General features: G+C 43.5%; 1 protein-coding gene across 5 annotated transcripts in view; it reads left to right on the top strand.

The window, feature by feature from the left end:
- The window catches only part of LOC129189755 (Kv channel-interacting protein 1), a 53,491-nt gene that overhangs the window by 15,588 nt on the left and 20,278 nt on the right, over window positions 1-17,625 (top strand). Inside the window, exon 2 of one of the 5 annotated variants that reach the window (XM_054791799.1) lies at window positions 4,328-4,375. The exons of 3 other annotated variants lie outside the window; for them this stretch is intronic. In XM_054791799.1, the coding sequence (XP_054647774.1) occupies window positions 4,328-4,375 (48 nt within the window). Of the gene's footprint in view, window positions 1-4,327; window positions 4,376-14,982; window positions 15,213-17,625 lie in introns of those variants that run through there. One more of the 5 variants, XM_054791801.1, reaches the window with a different exon arrangement.

Raw genomic sequence — 17,625 nt, 5'->3', positions numbered from 1 at the left:
TAGGACCATCTGTCCTCTGTTTGAACTGTGGATTTGGTGAAATATGTGTTTTGTTTTTTGTTTGCTCTGAGGAGCCGTGCCATCGGGCATGTCTATAAAAGGTGATAGTATTTACCTCAGCCTGCTCTCCAAGCCAACCTGTTTCCTGTCGGTGCTGTTACTGTTTGACAAGGCAAAGCTGGCAGAGGCTCTTCATGCATTTCAATGGGGTGATTTCATAACATATTTACACGACATTTGCAATACGCTGTTGTTTGTGTAGCTTTTGAACATTTGAACATGCAGGATTAAATGCAAGTAAACGTGCAGGGAAAGCCCTTGAAGAGATTTCCTTCCATGTATCCCATTTGCTGTGCTGAAGCTGTCCAACATCATGCCAGACCACACACAGCAGGGAGCTTGTACGGACGTATAAACGCCTGGGTGAAATGCAGGCATATATAGCTTCCTGCGTGGGTTGTTTATTTTAATTTCCAGCCCGCGCCTCATTTCATTGCATGGCAACAGCTCTCAGCAGATGCTTCAGATGGCTGCCGAAACGAGGCACTCGAGGCTCATTTTCAAGGTGGATGTTTTCGCCGGGGAAAAAAAAAAAGAAAAAAAAGCGCGAGCTGCATGAAGATAAATGAAACAACATGGCTTTGTGGAAGTGGGCCGCACACATGCTTACAAAGCAAGATAAAGATGTATTTTGGGCATTTTTGTGTTTTTGTGTGCGGGGAATCTCTCTCCGCCGGCTGCGTCTGCCTCCGAACAGCACACATGCACTTTGAAGTGAGCACTGTGAGGCTGTGTGCCGGATCAAGGCGATGGAGGCATGAGTCAAGGAGGGAACGTTTGAGAAAAGTTGAGAGAGGAGGCAAGGTTGCTCCTCGAGGGGGTGGAGTTTTAGTACGTGTGTGTGTGTGTGTGTGTGTGTGTGTGTGTGTGTGTGTGTGTGTCACCATCTGCTGCGCTGTTGCAAAAAAAAGTGGTCAAATGAAAGCAGGGCAGCACTCATTTTGCCCTTCTTGATTAGAAACGGACCCAAAAGTTAACTTTTTTCCTGCGAATATTTGCACAGAATCCACGCCATCATTCTGACGCACAGATGCAGTCACGTGACGTGGATTCCCGCAAAGCTCGTTATCATGACGCAGGCTGTTTGTCGGCATTGCGACAAAGCTGCTGTGTTTAGTATCAAACTTGTCATCCTGATTAATTTAGCGGCACGTCTCACAAAATGAAACTCATACCAAGCCTGATCATTCTAACTACGGGGAATCCTCCAAAGTCAAACGCAGCCCATTTGTTTGCATTTTGAAATATGTTTCCCATAGCAAATACAGTCACGGATGGACTGGAACAAAAATTTGGCCCTGGACTTTTGCCTGGACTCCTTCTGAACTGTGTGTGTGTGTGTGTGTGTGTGTGTGTGTGCGTGCGTGTGCACGTTCTTCCACTTCCTCCTTGCTGTCATGTATGTTTTTTCCATTCAAATCAGATGCCGAGCTCTTATCAAATGCACTTCTGCCAAATTGTGGCTCTTTTTATGCTTAAAACTGCTCTAAAAGTGACATCCATTAGTCTGCAATTGCATCATCACCGCTTTTTGCCTCTGGTGCAAAAAAAGCTAAAAGACATATAAATACGTCTTTGGTATAGAAAGAGTTAAGCATGCCCCCCCCCCCCCCCCCCCCCCCCCCCCCCCCCCCAGATCGTGGGGCCCTGCACGCATTCTGCGTGTAGAGAGGGGTGGCCCTACATGTGCCAACTACTCGCCCCCTCTGTCGTGTTACGCCTGCAGCAGCATGTTCCCGGGCCGGCCCCTGGAGAGTTAGTTACCATAGTTACCAAGGCAAGGCGCAGCGAAAAAATGTATAAATAAATAAATGGTTGTCAATCGGCCCCATTATTGATCGTCCCACTGGGAAAACTCCCAGTGCTCCCGATGGCCAGCCTGCCCCAGCATACAGTAGTTACTGATTCATTCCACAAGGTGGACAAAAACCAAGGCATGTTTTCCCAGAGGAAATAATGTAAATCCAATCAATATGTTCCAGACACACAAAAATATTAAGAAAAATGCATTTTATAGAGAATAATTATAGTAGTACATGCAAAAAAAAACAATGGAAAAATCATTCTAAATGACAAATGGATGGACCTTATTGTTGATGCTCACTTCGCCTTCCTCACCTGCAACTTTCTTTGGCCCCATGGTGGGTCATTTAGCAGTCACACAATAAAATCTGCACGGACAGCAGTCCGTAGTGTGCTTAGCGTGCTTTGTTTAGGCAGTGTTGTAGGTGAATTATTATTATTATTATTTGTAAGTGTAAAAACATAAAGATTGTGGATGAATTCCCCAACATAGGGCAGTTTTTTGAAAGGTAGTTTGACTTCATTACCCACACCAGACGGAGGAGTCTTGGAGTGAAACATAAAGGAGCTGCAATAAAAGAAACTGAGGTTGTTTCAGATATAAAGTGTCTTTTTCTAGCCTGTCTTCTGCAATTCATGCCACCTTACGGCAGCATCTCGCTTGGCGTTAAAAAGGCATGCAACCACCCGAACAGCTTGTGAGACATATTTCTCAGATGTAACAATGTCACAGGTGACAAACGCTATCAGCACCTCCACTTGCCCGTCCCTGTGCTACATTTGTTGTTACATTTGGCCCCTCGCTCGCCTCTCTCCGCCAAGTGGATTGTTAACACTTTGTCCCGCTTTCACCTCATTTCATCTCGGGTTCCCCCCTTTTTACGCTTATCTTCCCTGAGCTGCTCCCGTCGTGATCTTTGCCGGTTCGTTTTGTGTTTATCTCTTGTGTCTTTCATTTTCTCAAGCACCGAGGATACAATCGAACATCCTTCTGTTCGAAGCACAATCACGTCGCGGTCTGTTTGGGCTGAGAGTGTGTTTGTGTGTGTGTGCGCTGCAGGGCAAAAGAGTTGGAATTTAGTGTCTTTAATGGGCTTTATAGTCTCCACCCCTCTCTCTCGCCCATGCACATCAAAAGAAGTGCGCCAAAAGGACCAATTTTGGCGGCAAAGTGGCTTTGATAGACACGAGACACCATTTAAAGCAGGTTTCTTTGGATAATCACCAGAGTGAGAGTCAGTCTGTGGATCTTTAGGCAGGATCCATTGCATTCAATTATCCATTTGAGTGGATTCTGACTGATCTCTCAAGAAACACAGACTATTGTGTTCTATGACTGTAGAAACATGAGGGGTGTAACCATTCATCAACACATCGACACATTGATTTCTATTCCTATGATCCAACTACATCCATCTGTGTCCAGCAAGTTCCCATGTATATCGATCTAACATCGATTCAAAGGTAATCACTTGATCGAATCGATACTAGAATGTAAAGCATTGGATTTAAACACTTTGAATGATAAAGGCGTTAAACCCGTGTAACAGTTTGATTGGGCGTTAGTTGATTAGTCATGGCTGTGAGGCGCACGGATGACGTCATGCAAAGGCGACTGTTGTGGTTGCCAAGGGTTACAGAGGGGTTGGCACATGTGCAGTGGAATAAACGGAGCCAACACGTCCTCTCCAGATAGCACAAGTTTGTCAGCTTTTGACCTGTGAAGAGCGACTCTGGACGGCCCACGCCTCGGCCGCTACACTCGAGTCAGTCTGCCGGTGATGTCATCGCCACGCTTTAGACTGGATTTATACTTTATATTTATTTAGTGTTGGACCACATCGAGTCACATCGCAAGTGGAGTCCAACTTTAATCCTTTCAAACTCATGGCTTGGAGCTTCAGGACAAGATAAAAGGTTTGTAGGATAGAAATTCACTTTAATATCGACCTGCAGATGAAATTTCATTCAAATCTGATGTCCCGGAATTACTGCGTACATGTAATGTGTACTTGTAGTGCGGCGTGTGTAGTGAGGCCTTCATGAAACGACACTGGACTTTTTGATGATCAAAAAGATGTAAATGGCTACTCTGTTGACTTTTAAAACAAATGTCACAGCCTAGGTTATTGTGTATTCTGCAGTACGGTTGTACTTGGCCCGTGGGTCGATCACAGCTTTTGTCTTGACTCTTTTCAACAATGGGAACCGAAGGCACTATTTCCCACGATGAAATTTGCTCTAACTTCTTTCATACTTGGGCCAGAGAAGTGAACCAGGTATCGAGTTAAAGTTCACGTCGTGTAGATCAGATAGAATTCATCACAGACTTGATTGTTTTAAGTCAACCTATTCATTCATTCATTGTTAATTCAACCTGAAGTGTTGGTTGCACTTTATTCAAATAAAAGTTCAAGGCATTTGGTTTAGATCCATAATTAAAGTATACCTGATTCCCTTACAGAAAACAACGGGACTCTAGGAAGCTTCACCTGGGGTGCCCGGTATCCAGGTATTTATTTCACAGTCAACCTGGTTGAACTTTTGGCTAAAAATGTGCTGTTGTTCTAAATGAACCAATACATCCTTGAATTGTAGCGGCTATCATGAATCGTGATACGAATCAAATCGTTATTAAAACAAATCGTTGTCCCTAATAAACATGGAACCTACCAAAAGAAAGATTAGACTCCCGTCTTTTGTCAGAAAAAAAGGTTAGTTTTGACCTTTTTCTGTTCTTTAGGAATCAGCAGTAGAACATAGGTCATGGCAATGCTAGCGGTAATGGTTTAATTCGTTTTAGAGCATCTATACGAGCTGCAGCACACAGTCCAGTTCACAGTTCCACATGTCCGAAAAGGAGTAGGAAGATTCAAAGTTTACTTAATCCTACCCTGCTTCCTGCTTCCTGCTTCCTGCTTCCTGCTTCTGCCACGTGCAGGCGTGTCTTTGCTTGCTCCTGCTTGCTTCTGTCGCTTACCGCTTTTTTTCCCCCCACTTTGAAATCGTTCTACTTTTGGTGTGATTTAATTTCTTTTCTTTTAAGTGAACCCAGACTTTTTGAATCATTTTTTTCAACACATCTGACGAGCCAGCGACTACAACTCCCTCAACGTGCCCGGAGGAGTCATCCGAACAAAGTCTCCTCATGAAAGCTGTCGGATATAACGGCAAGAAATTTGTGCGCTGCAAGCAAGGACTTTTGCCTTAGAAACCGAAAAAGGACTTCATGAAACGCTCCCAGTGGAATCCAGGGATAAGATATAAAATATAAATATAAAAAATATAAAATTGTTCTAAACGCTACTGTGTCTTTTCCAAGACTCTGTAAAGACGCTTATAATAGACTTGCAATGTTGGATTTCTCATCACCCGAAATAAAGCTAAAGCTATGCTATTTCAAGCATAACTTTCACTTTGACATAAGAATGTTTTGCTTTTGTGACAGCTCAAATATCTAAACAGCTATACTACAACATAAGCAGCACACAAAAGGGGTTGTTTTACAGCAATATAACGATTTATTTACAATTAGAACTTCATGAACTATTTACAATTTGGAATTGAATTATGTGTGCACGCGTGTGCGTTAAAATTTCCCTACAATGCGTAACCTTCTGCGTGCTTCACTCCTCCATGCTCTCTCACTTCCTCCTTCCTGTCGTGTGTTGTTTCCGTCCACATGATCTCTGCTGAGTTCTTATCAAATGCACTTCTGCCATCTTGTGGCCGTTTTTATGGCTTCAAATTGCTCTGAAGTGAAATCCAGTAGCGGGCAGTTGCGTCATCACCTCACTTTGCCTGGGATCGGGCATTCAGGTTTATAAAAACGTAGAACTACTATTCTTTGGGATTGAATGAGTTAAGCTCGTCTGTTATTTAGTATGTATCCACATTCATATTTAGTGGGGAAATATCAATATGCAGCCCACGATACATTTGCATAATATTTGGAGACAAATTCTTTGTCGTGTTTATCATAGATCAACAACATTTTCTATGTGATTTATCTCTGGAGACAGCTCAGCTCCACACTTGCCTTCGGGCCTTTTGTTATACGCGAGCAGAGGAGAGAAAAAGATGACGATGAGTGTCGACTCTTTATGTTTTGTTTTTTAAGCCTGCGTGCGCGTTTATGACCGCACGCTCGTTACGCAGGCGGCTCCAGTGTGACACTTGAAATGTCACACGGAAGGAAATGTGGTGTTTGTATGTCATAACAAGTACAAAATACATAAAAATTGTTCAGTTTGAGCAGTAAAAACAAGTATTTTCAGTATTTCCAATATCACAAATGGGACACAAAAAAATAAAATAAAATAAAATACAGAAAAATACAATAACATCCAATAAAACACTATAAAATGAAATAATTTTCTCTTTTGGTGTTTAATTGTTTAATTAATTGTATCATTAGTTCACATCCTTATGTTGATAAACACCTACGACTCCCCTTCTTCACCACCGCCACTAGCAAATATCCCTGCGGCTTTTATTTAATATTTGATCCTAATCCGAGCAAGCAGGCCAGGAGTGACAGCAACACAATTTTGATTGATTGGAAAAAAAATCTTGTGTGGATGCTTCATGTAAATCAAAGCCTCTGGAGAAATGTATTGATGTTGCGCTAGGAAAGAGGGGAAGACACAAGATGGACACATTCCATTTTTCACCGTGTTTTGTGCAATGTCGCACGCATTTAAGCGACACGACCCTGAGAAAACATCAGCCAGTTGATAGCACAGCACAGTGTGTATGTGATTGATTTTTATGAAGAAACAAGCAGGCTTGACTATAAATCCACGATTACTGTAAAATCCCTTCAATATTCATACAAATTCCACGTACCTTCTACACATCATGTGACAGAGATTCAAAACACTCTCGAGCCATTGAGAAGTCATGTGATGATAACCATAGAAGTGATTAACTTGTCTTTACACTTCTATGACAGCCAGGGACGTTACTTAACACTAGAATTGCCTATCGAGTCTGTCAGTTTGTTTCTGAATTCGAACAACTTGCAAGTCAACCAGTGTCACTTCATTCAACTTTGAAAGTGACGCTGTTTTAAAAGGACTTTAAGGCACAGAAGTCCAACTAGTACTAGCATACAGTAGCAGCACGCAAGAAGCTATTCAACGGCTATAACACGCATACGTATACAGCCGTCCCTCGCCACTTTGCGGTTGGAATCTCGCTGCTTCACTCTATCACGGTTTTCAAAAATGTATTAATAAATCATAGAGTTTTGTGATTGAATACGGCCTGTCATTAGTCAAAACATATGCATATTTAGATTTGGCCTAAAGTAAACATTTTCAAGCATAAAAATGGCTAAATGAACTAAAATACAAAACTAAGGCATTCAAAAGACGCATTCAAAGACGATGACATAGTATTCTGCACTGGTCACTAGGTGACAGTAATGCGAGACACACAAGCACCAGACTTGATTGCCAAAACAACTTGGCTTTTATTGCAGGTTTGAATTACCTGCCAACAGGCAAAAATAATTCCAAATAAAAACACGGGCTACAGTTGCAGACGTAACCCACAGCAAGCTGAAACTCAACTCTGAACCGCCAACGTCACTTCCTGTCCTCCACTCAGGCTGAACACATTTATAACAACACACACGAGCGTGAGTCTTATTTACATCTTAAAAGTTTTATTTACTCTTATTATGCCTACTGTATTGGGTAATATGAGTGTAAAGGTGACTATAGGGGTGTTATCTCATGTCCGGCGGGCTCTAATAATGTTCAAAACCATATGTGAAAGGTTGTAAACAGGTTTTCTATGCTCTTACAAGAATATTCCATTTATAAATACGGAATCCTGGAACCAATTAACTGTGATAAACAAGGGCTTACAGTACTTCACTATTTATTACTGACTGTTAGTTGGGGGTGGGGGAAATCATCAATTCTTAGATGCATTATGATGCGGACACGGACGATTATTAATCGATTTATATATGTCAATTTTTTATGCTGACAGAACAAAAAAAATGGGACAAAAAGACGGACAGCGGAAGTGCCACCCGGACAGTTTAAGTGGAAGACACTATCTGAATGGCTGAGCGTAAACTCCGACCCGCTGGATTTAAAACGAGCGTCTGGAAGCACGTTGGCTTTCACGTAGTTGAAGGTAAAAATGAGCTGGACAATACGCAAGCTTTGTCACACGACCTTCAAATAGTTTAGGAACACGACAAATATGTGAAACCACACAGCACGTTTCCACCCCAACCAGTTAGAAAAACAGCCAGCTGAACTTGCTGCCAACCAGAGAACCATCGAGCAGGTGATAACTCATTTTCCACCCAACTTGGAAAAGGCGAAGCGACTCACAAAGTCAATCGCAACTTTTATTGCGAAGGATTTGTGGCCGTATTCGGCTGTTGGAAAGCAGGGCTTTAGTGTTGTGTTGCATACTTTGGAACCCAGATGCAACGTCCCATCGCAACGTTATTTCACTGACACTGCAATTGTGAGTAAGGGCAGCCTAGTTTCTTTGGTTATTCATAATAACAGACGTCTGCAAGCATTAGTCTTGAAAATGGGAGCCGCTGATGCAGAAATCTATATTTTGCATGTAAGTTGTTTTTGACTTTGCTATACAGCAAAAATATTCTTTTGCCAGCGATTCTATGCACAGGATTTTAGTTTGAATTCAGAAGTCTTTCTGACTTATTTGTGAATAACGGCAGATTTTTTTATCTTGGTCAGAATATGCTAGTTAATTTTCTACATGCCGCCACTGGTGCACTTTCCTTTTCCTGCTGGTTCTGTGCAACGGGAAATACGGTACGTTGGTAACGTCCAGTTATTCAAAGATAATGCAAGTCAATTCATCTGTTTCATGTTTGTTTTCATTGTGGATCATCACAAATATGCTTTGTTTTAGTAGTACACATGGAGTCAAAAGGAATTATATTGTAGAAAAAAACTGCTGACAAAAAAAGATGCATCGATTATCGTTTTATCATCGCATCGCAGGCCTTTGAATCGTAATCGCATCGATTAACTAACTACTGTCAGTCCTACTTTGCTCCCAACATTCAATAAATAGACACTTCTATGAGAGAAAGTCCTTTTTTTTTTACGAGTGCACTGACAAGTGGTCTCATCTATACAGCTTGCGTACGCACAAAACAGGGCTGAAAAGTCGCGCACGCCGTTTTCCACGCCAAGTGTGTTACCTATAAAAACACAAGTTGACGTGAGAATACGCACACCGGTACGCACCCTTTAAAGTCACGTTTTAAGTGGTGAAATGAAACCACATGTTAGAAATAAACATGCAATGGACGCCAGTACAGATTTATCCATCTAAAATGTGCTATCAGTTAGGAAAAATGTACAATCATGCTCACTAAAAATGGAAATGTGTGCCTTTAGGTCCAACCATGGTTTTTTGTTTTTTTTTAGTTCTACCACGGTGCGCCCCGTTCCACTGACGGTGTTGACAGCAGACTCGCTCATCTTCCTCTTGGTCGTAATGCCACTGCTGTGTCCTCCAATTATTATGTTTTTACGGGCCTCCAGCTCTCTAACTAAGATTGCTACCTCAGTTTCGGTGAGGTTCCGCTTCTTCGCCTTCGGCTTCTGAGCAGACGTGATTCAGAAGCACCGTGCCAAATGCAATCAAGGGTCATTAAATATGGACGCCGCATTCATCAGCCACTTTGGATTGACCATTTATGGCAAACTGAAGGGGTGGAGAGGGCGTGACGTGGAGTGAAGTTGCACATTTGGACAGCAGATGAAGCACAAATTGGGTGAATGTGTGTGTTTGCCACTTTTTTTTTAGGTCTGAATGTTTTTGTCCATTCGCACATTTTGGGTTTCTGATGTACGCAGACTTTAGTCAGATTTCTCTGCACAGTTTTATAGAAGAGGCCACGAAGGTGGGAGAAAGTCTCAAGTAAGTCTCCAGTCTTGACTCGCACGTCTCAAGTGAAGACGTGCAAATCTAAGTCAAGTCTCAAGTCAAGATAAGACAGGTCGAGTCAAATCTGAAGTTTTTTAGTATTTAGTTTTACTCTATTGAGTTTTAATAGATATTTTTTTTAATAAAACCAGTGAGACACGGCTTAGTCACAGAAAAGGAGTCCTTTCGTCAGTTCTCAGAAATGTCATCCACACTCTTGTTGATTGTTCTTGAACTTGATTGGACGTTAAAAGATGCATTCAATGGGGCAGATTCTGCGGGGACATTTCAGTCACCCATTCACTGAAAATCTCAAATATTTTCAAGTCATCAGACTGAAGTCAGAGTCAAGTCCCGAGTCATTGACGTCCAAGTCCAAGTCTCTGATGATATTGTCAATTCAAGTCCAAAGTCATCAAAATTGTGACTCGAGTCTGACTTGAGTCCAAGTCCCATGACTCGAGTCCACACCTCTGGTATTGACCCGACTATAAGATGTTTTCTTCCCATAGAAAAATGTCTGAAAAAGTTGTGTCGTCTTATATTTGTGGTCTAAAAGTCATTCATGCAAACCAAACGGTGGCACCAAACAAACAACATGGAGCACTTCCTCCTGGCACCAAACAAACGACTTGGAGCACTTCCTCCTGGCACCCACACACACCTGTGACCCGGAGACACCTGAGGAAAAGGAAAAAAGAGGGGTTGTCATATATTCTGGTCAATATGGTAAAATTCTGCTGCACTATTTCTTGCATTCAATCCTCCTAAATAAGAGCCGACCCTCCAGGCTGCTCACACATCCTCTCTTCCCTCCTCATTCCTCATTCCTCATTCGTCTCCTCCTCATATCTTCCCTTTGCCGTGTGATGAGAGCTCAATAGCAGAGTGTCCATTAATTATTCCCTTTTTTTAATAACATGACGGGCGCAGGAGACACATCCTAATAAAGATAGAGACGTGAGTGAGAAGTGATTTGAAGCTCACATATTGATTCTCCTGACAGAGATGATTAATAAAGTTGACAATAAGAGTTTTTATAGTTTGATTGCTCCCCTCGTTCCGTATGTTCTTTCCACCCTGGAAATGTAATGCTGTCATGTCCCACTTGCTCTTTCCTCCGCCTTCATTCTGGCTCTTTTCACACATTTCTTTTTCTTTCCGCCTGCATCACACTCTAATCTCCCCCTGGAAGCTTTCCTGGCCTGTTTCCTCCTCCTTTCTTCTTCTTCTTCTTCTTTTGCCAAAAAAACGTTAGCTATCCTCCATGTGTGCCACCCCGGCTCATCTTAACACCCTCTCTTCTTTGTCCCATTTTCCCTTAAATATGCGACTCACACACACTCCAATACTTCTCTCCACTTTACAGACGCATTATTAAAGAGCGGAGGCACAATGACAGTATACAGAAGGGAGGAAGACATCATACTGGGTCAAGGATTTGAAGCGACAGCCACATTGCCAGATGAGATTTATAGGTGGAGATGGGGAAAATAAAAGGTTATCGGCAGCAGCAGCAGCAGCGGGATGCCTGCAGACATATTCCCAGATAAGGGATTGGAGAGAGAGGATGGAGAGATGGTGCTTTGAGGCTAAAGATGAAGTCAGGGCTGTTGACGATGCGGGAGAAATCATTTTGATGGCCTCTACGTTCCTGCAGGTACAATCTCTCGCTGCGTTTTTATGACAAGGAGATTGTGTAATGTGGGGTGGCAAGCGGCTTGGATGATCCACCTCGGCTTTTCTCCTAACTTGTGTGGAAGTGGCCCCACCATGAGGTACACCTTCCAGCACGAGCTGTAGCACATATTCTGCCTTTACAAAACGAATACAGGCGTCCCTCGCCATATCACGGTGTCAATCTCACGACTTCACTCTGTCACGGTTTTTCAAAAATATTTCCAAGCATAAAAATGGCTAAAAAACAAATAGAAGGCATTCAGAAGGTGCATTGAAAAGGCGATGCTGTGTAGTACTCTACACTGGTCACGAGGTGTTACTAAGGTGACTGTGATGCTCAGTGAGGCACACAAGCATCAGATTTGATCGCCGGAAGAACAGACTTTTATTTACTCACAGCAGCCACAGTTCTAATAACATAATCATCATCATAATAAGACGGGCCACTGATGTGGCCGTAATCATTCCAAGCTAAAACAGTGTTTCCCTTTTCCCCCCCAGAGCCTTTTTGTCCTACCACGAGTACCCCCTCACTCATACATGTTGATATTCTCCAAACGTGCAATGGAACACCACTGTCATGATTTTGGCGCAGCTGTGCCACAGGGAGCACATTTATTGCAACACACATGAGCATGAGTCTTCTCTGCTTCTGTCTACTATATTGGGTAATAGGAGTGTAAAGGTGAGTGTTATTTCACGTCTATAGGGCTCTCATAATGTTTAAAAAACGTATATCGAAGGTTTTCTATGCTCTAACTGAAAATATTTGATTGACAAATACAAAATCCTACTTCGTGGAAATTCACTCGTCACAGTCGGGTCTGGAACCAGTTAACGGCGACAAAGGAGGGATTAGAGCTGTGAATGTAACAATATGGTTATTACAGGAGTTTGCAGCGCTGTAGAACTGCATCCCAGTGCAGGTGTGCCAAATTTTGCAGATGGTACATTTTTGCTCACCATGCTAAATAATTCCAGTTAACTCTTTCTAACATTCACGCCTCATGTATTATTCACATCCCCCACATGAAAAAAGTGCCCCAAATTCCAACTTGAGTGTTTTTTATGGACATCTGTCGTGAGAATAAAAGAGCACTCCTTTCCTCCATCTTCTTGGCTTGGCTGTTAAAGCCGACGTTGTGCTTTACTGAAGCTGTCGAAACGCTATGAAGTCATGCGTTTTGTTGCTTTGCTGCAGTGGAGTGCAAGTACGGAAGCATCAACATGTTTGCGTCCTGCGCTCGGATTGCAGGACATGATTCCAGTCTGCTACCTGTTGTAAAGTGGGTCATGTCTGCAGGCAGGTGGCTTTATCATGTGGAAAGTGCCAGCAAGTCCACCTGTAAGAGTGGAAGATACGCTTTATACTCACTGGGCGTTTTATGAGGTACGACTGCACTGCCTTTACACAGATAACGCTTGACCCCGCCACAGGTGTGTGACTGCATTGCGTCATGCTAAGAGCTGCACTACCACCATAAATGAAGAGATGTCAGAATTTTGCACCAGCAAATCCTTCAAGATCTCAGTTCAAGTCCAATATAAGGGTTAACTCTGCACGTATTTTGCTTTTTCTTTGGTTTGTTACATGGTTTGTAACAATGGTTTGCAAGCAGACTCAACGAGGTTGAGTAAGAAGAGCGAAAAGGGGATTTACGCGTATTTATGTCAGGGTAGAGTGTTAGCTCGTGCAAATCTTTCATTGTTGTCAGTGATTAACTTCTTTTTACACTTGTGTGACAAGGACGAGTGTGGAAATGAGATGCAGCACATGTGTGCCACGAATCACCTTGATAGAACACCTGTGCTTTCATGAGTGGTTAACTTCTTTTTACACTTGAAGGACACTTGCTATGGATAAAATGTTTAAATGTAGCCTATACAGTTAATGACATGTTTTATAATGAAAAAAATGGTCCACAATCCGAACAGTTTCGCATTGAAGAGTGTCCTTGAATAGAATGCAGTCGTCCCTCGTTTGTAGCGGTTCATTGGTTCCAGACACGACCACGTTAAATGAATTTCCATGATATAGGAATCAATGTTAATAAATGGAATAGTTTCGTAGTTTGAGCATAGAAAACGTGTTTGTGACTTCCTAAATATATATTTTTTTACGTTATTAGAGCCCTGTAGACATGAAATAACACCCCTATGATCACTTTTACACTCATATCATTCATTGTCTACAACACATTGCAACTCTTATGCTGCCGGGACTCCAGACGGCCGCTAGCTAGCGAGCTAACCAGTTAGCCTCAAATTTCTATCTTCTAAACTTCAGAAGCCAAAAACTTACCACTTCCACACAGGATGGGAGGAGAGCTTTTTTTCACTCTATCATGTGGGACATGCCATGGCTAACTTCATGACGTCATGCAGTGTTGAAGTAATGTAACGTAATGGAACGTCATATCTCAAGGTTTGGTGTCATTACTGCCCCCCTAGTGACCAGAATATTACATATCAACTATTTCACGATGTTTTGACTAATAATAGACCATAGTCTACCACGAACCAGCCGTCATTTGTCACAGCAAGGCGCTAACCAAGGTTCCACTGTACGGTACATGAATATCTAAGCAGCATTACTAGCAGTTTAAAGGTCACTGTCAAGCTGCTTGCGGTGTACCTAATGTTGTGTCCGCTGACTGTTTACACGATCATTGCAGCCAGTTTGCCTTCTTGAGCACAAGACCTTGTTTGTATCGAACGGCTCGTAATTAAAATGCGCTTTCATTCGTGCAGATGGGGGCTCCCCACCACCCCGACCCCCACCACCTCCACTTTATCTGACACTTGTCTTCATCCCTCTATTACCACCCCGTTAGATATCGCACTCCTTCTCAATCCCTCGCCTCTTTTAATCTCGACTTTAAGCTGCTGTCTTTCTGCTCTCCTGCCGACAGACAAGCTTCCTTACTTCCTTTCTTCCTGTCTTGAGAGCTAATCTGGCAAACTCTCCGTCTTTTCCCCCATTATGGTTGCATGATGGATGGAGAGAAAGGACGTGTTGATGGATGGAGGTGGCTTTTTTTTTTAACGAGACAAAACAGGATGTGATGCATGGGGCCGTCCTAACTTGTCACCAAGACACACTGCATCATTTCTTTTCGCTCTCAAGTCATTTTACAAGTCTGGACTCATCTGCATATTTGTCATGTGCTCGTGTGAAGTGTAACTTTGCCCCCCCCCCCCCCCCCCCCCCCCCCCCCCCCCCCCCCCACTGACTCATGGACAAATCAAGCGCACACTGAAATGAAATTAGAATTCAGTGAATGAACATCCTGATGATTTCATTCTGAATCACCAGAGCTCTGCTTGGGCTTGAGGAGAGTTGGGGGTGGGGGGAGAGACCCCAAACAGGCTTGCGGGAGAGAGAGATGGGAGAAAAGTGGCGAGAGAGGAAAAAGAGGAGGAGCGAGGGGAGAGATGGAGTGCTAGAAAAAAGCGGGTTGCTGCCGAGAGCTGCCTTCAAGGGAGGAGGAGAGAGAAAAGGGGGGAGGGATAGGATGATAAGAGTAGAGAGAGGGTGAGGGAGTGCATGTGTGTGTGTGTGTGTGCGCACGTGCGTGTGTGCGTGCGTGTGAGTCGTCCGAACACGTGACGAAATACATCCAGACTTCAACATACGGACAGGCGTGCCTGTTTCCACGACGACGTTGCAAACATGGGGGCCGTGGTGGGCACGCTGACCATGCAGACCAAGCAGAGGAGGCCATCCAGGGGTGAGGGACTGCAAACACACACACACACAGTGATGCATGCATGTCTTACAAAGAGGCATGGATCAACTTTACAACAGTGTTCCCATTGCACGCATGCAAGTTTAGCCTCAACACACACACACACACACACACACACACACACACACACACACACACACACACACTATAACATGGATGCATGCTTCATCATATCAAGGCAATCAAACTTAGCAATGTTTACTTCAAAGTGTGTTTTCATGACATATATTACACACACACACACACACACACACCTGCACTTATATACAGTACATACACACACATATATACACATACACACATATATACTGTACACGCACACACACATATGCACTTACCTGTATATACAGTACATATATACACACACACACATATATATATACAAGCACACACACACCTGCACTTATATACAGTACGTAGATACACACACACACACACACACACACATATATACACACATACACACGCATATATGCAATTTGCACACAGTCTCGTGGTGTGAACGCTCATCCTCGCATGGTCCTGCCAAAATGTCCCCAAAGACAAATGTCCCCACAGGGAGGATGTGAAGAGATTCATTCCCTTACACACTACAGACTGCAAAGTGCACTTTGATAAAAGTCTTTCTTTATGAGACGATACTTGCCTTCTTGTAATAGTGTGTGTGTGTGTGTGTGTGTGTGTATAATCTTTCTGTCTTTGTGTGGCACACTTCTTTTTGTCTTTGCGGGGGCATTTTGTCTTTTCCAGACATAATGCTAGAGTGAGCTCCTTTCGGTCTCGTATAAAACTTGCATGTCAGCATGTAGAAAGCAGTGAAGTGTGCAGTGCTGCATGGGCGGTGTGTGCTAACAGTGCTGCTAGCTATGACAGCTACAACACACATGCTAATGGTGCTGCTGGTGTGTCGGCGAAGTAAAAAGAGATCAACAGGTTTTTCACAGGATAAATGGTCTCCTTGAAGGATAAACTTTTAAAACAAGTGTGTGTGTGTGTTTGTCCAGCTTCAGCAGGTGTGTGTCGGTCCGTCCGGTGCCTGCGTGTGCCGGCGGCGCCGCCGCTGGTAAACACACGCACGTCGAAGGTATTTGTCACTCTGCTCACACACCACTTTTCCGTCTTGCAGTTACCTTGGAAGCACGGTCTCCATGGCAACAAAAGATGTCAGTTTTGGCGTGGGAGGGGTCGGTTTAGGGGGGGTGTTGCTTGATAAGATCGGGGTATTCCGGTGTGTGCGTGTGTGAGAAGCGAGCGAGGAGGACATGTTGTCAAGAGGACCTGTTGCCCGGAGGGAATGTTTAGCTGCTTTAAGCCCCTTCTTGTGAAATGCAGCCATGCTCATTAACACAAAAGAGAGAAACCCAAACTCCAAGCGTGCTTCACGACACCTTCCACTAATTACAGCACTCGGTTAAAGTCATTGGTCGGGGGAAGGCTTTTAGCAGGTTTTTTTAGTGCAAATTAGCACATGCAGGGACATTTTCCAAGTGAGTGCATATGGCGGCTTCAGTCTTTTTGGAATGTTTTGTGCTCCCACTCTCGTAAACAACAAACACCTTTCCCCGTGTTAGCAAAGCCCAAATGTGTTGCAGTTGGGAATAATGAGGTGGCTGCAAGGTGCAAACACACGGACAACACCTTTTGAATGTCACGATACCTTTATAGCGACTAAAGTATAGGGTCGTCTCTCGGGATGGCCCCATCCAATCCGGATTGGCTGCCGAGCCGCCGTATTTTGAAGATCGGATAATATCAGCTTCCGCCACGAGATCGGGGCGATCCGGTTGCCGTATAACTTTCGTAACTCGGAGCCACACTCCCAACATGGCAGGTGCGGTAATGCGCCTCAAAGCTGGTTTCCACTCGATTCCCGCCACCCGCAAGAAGAAGAAAAAGCCCCACCACCATGCAGACATGTCCGCGGTGTACCGTGGGGAACTTAGTTCCACGTTGGATGTCACATACTCTGCTCCGCAGCTACAGCGGTCGCTGCCCCTAACTGTGCCCGGACTGCTGTGTCACTATGCGGGGAGCTACGTGGCGGCCACCCTTGGTCACTCTGGCCACCCCACGGGCCATCTAGACATTTCAGGCATCAGCTTATTGCCACCCCCCTGTGAGTCATGGCGAATGAAACATTTCTGGCTCCGCCACTTCTCACGGGAAGTGCTGCTCTGACCGCTGGTTGTTTATACGAGGGACCGTCAATAAATTACTGTCATGTATTCTAAATCACACCACAGGTCAAAATATTGTAAATGTTGTAGCAATCGAATGAGAAAAAGTCATAATGTTTCGTAATATTATGAGGAAAAATAATGTCATTTTAGTAGTATAAATTTGAAATATGTAATAAAAGAATGTTTTTTTTAAGTAATTTTTTAAAGTTAAGTAA

The sequence above is a fragment of the Dunckerocampus dactyliophorus genome, chromosome 11, assembly GCF_027744805.1.
Source record: "Dunckerocampus dactyliophorus isolate RoL2022-P2 chromosome 11, RoL_Ddac_1.1, whole genome shotgun sequence".
Taxonomy (NCBI): domain Eukaryota; kingdom Metazoa; phylum Chordata; class Actinopteri; order Syngnathiformes; family Syngnathidae; genus Dunckerocampus; species Dunckerocampus dactyliophorus.
Note: the sequence above shows the minus strand (reverse complement) of the source record. Positions and strands in the feature narration are given on the sequence as shown.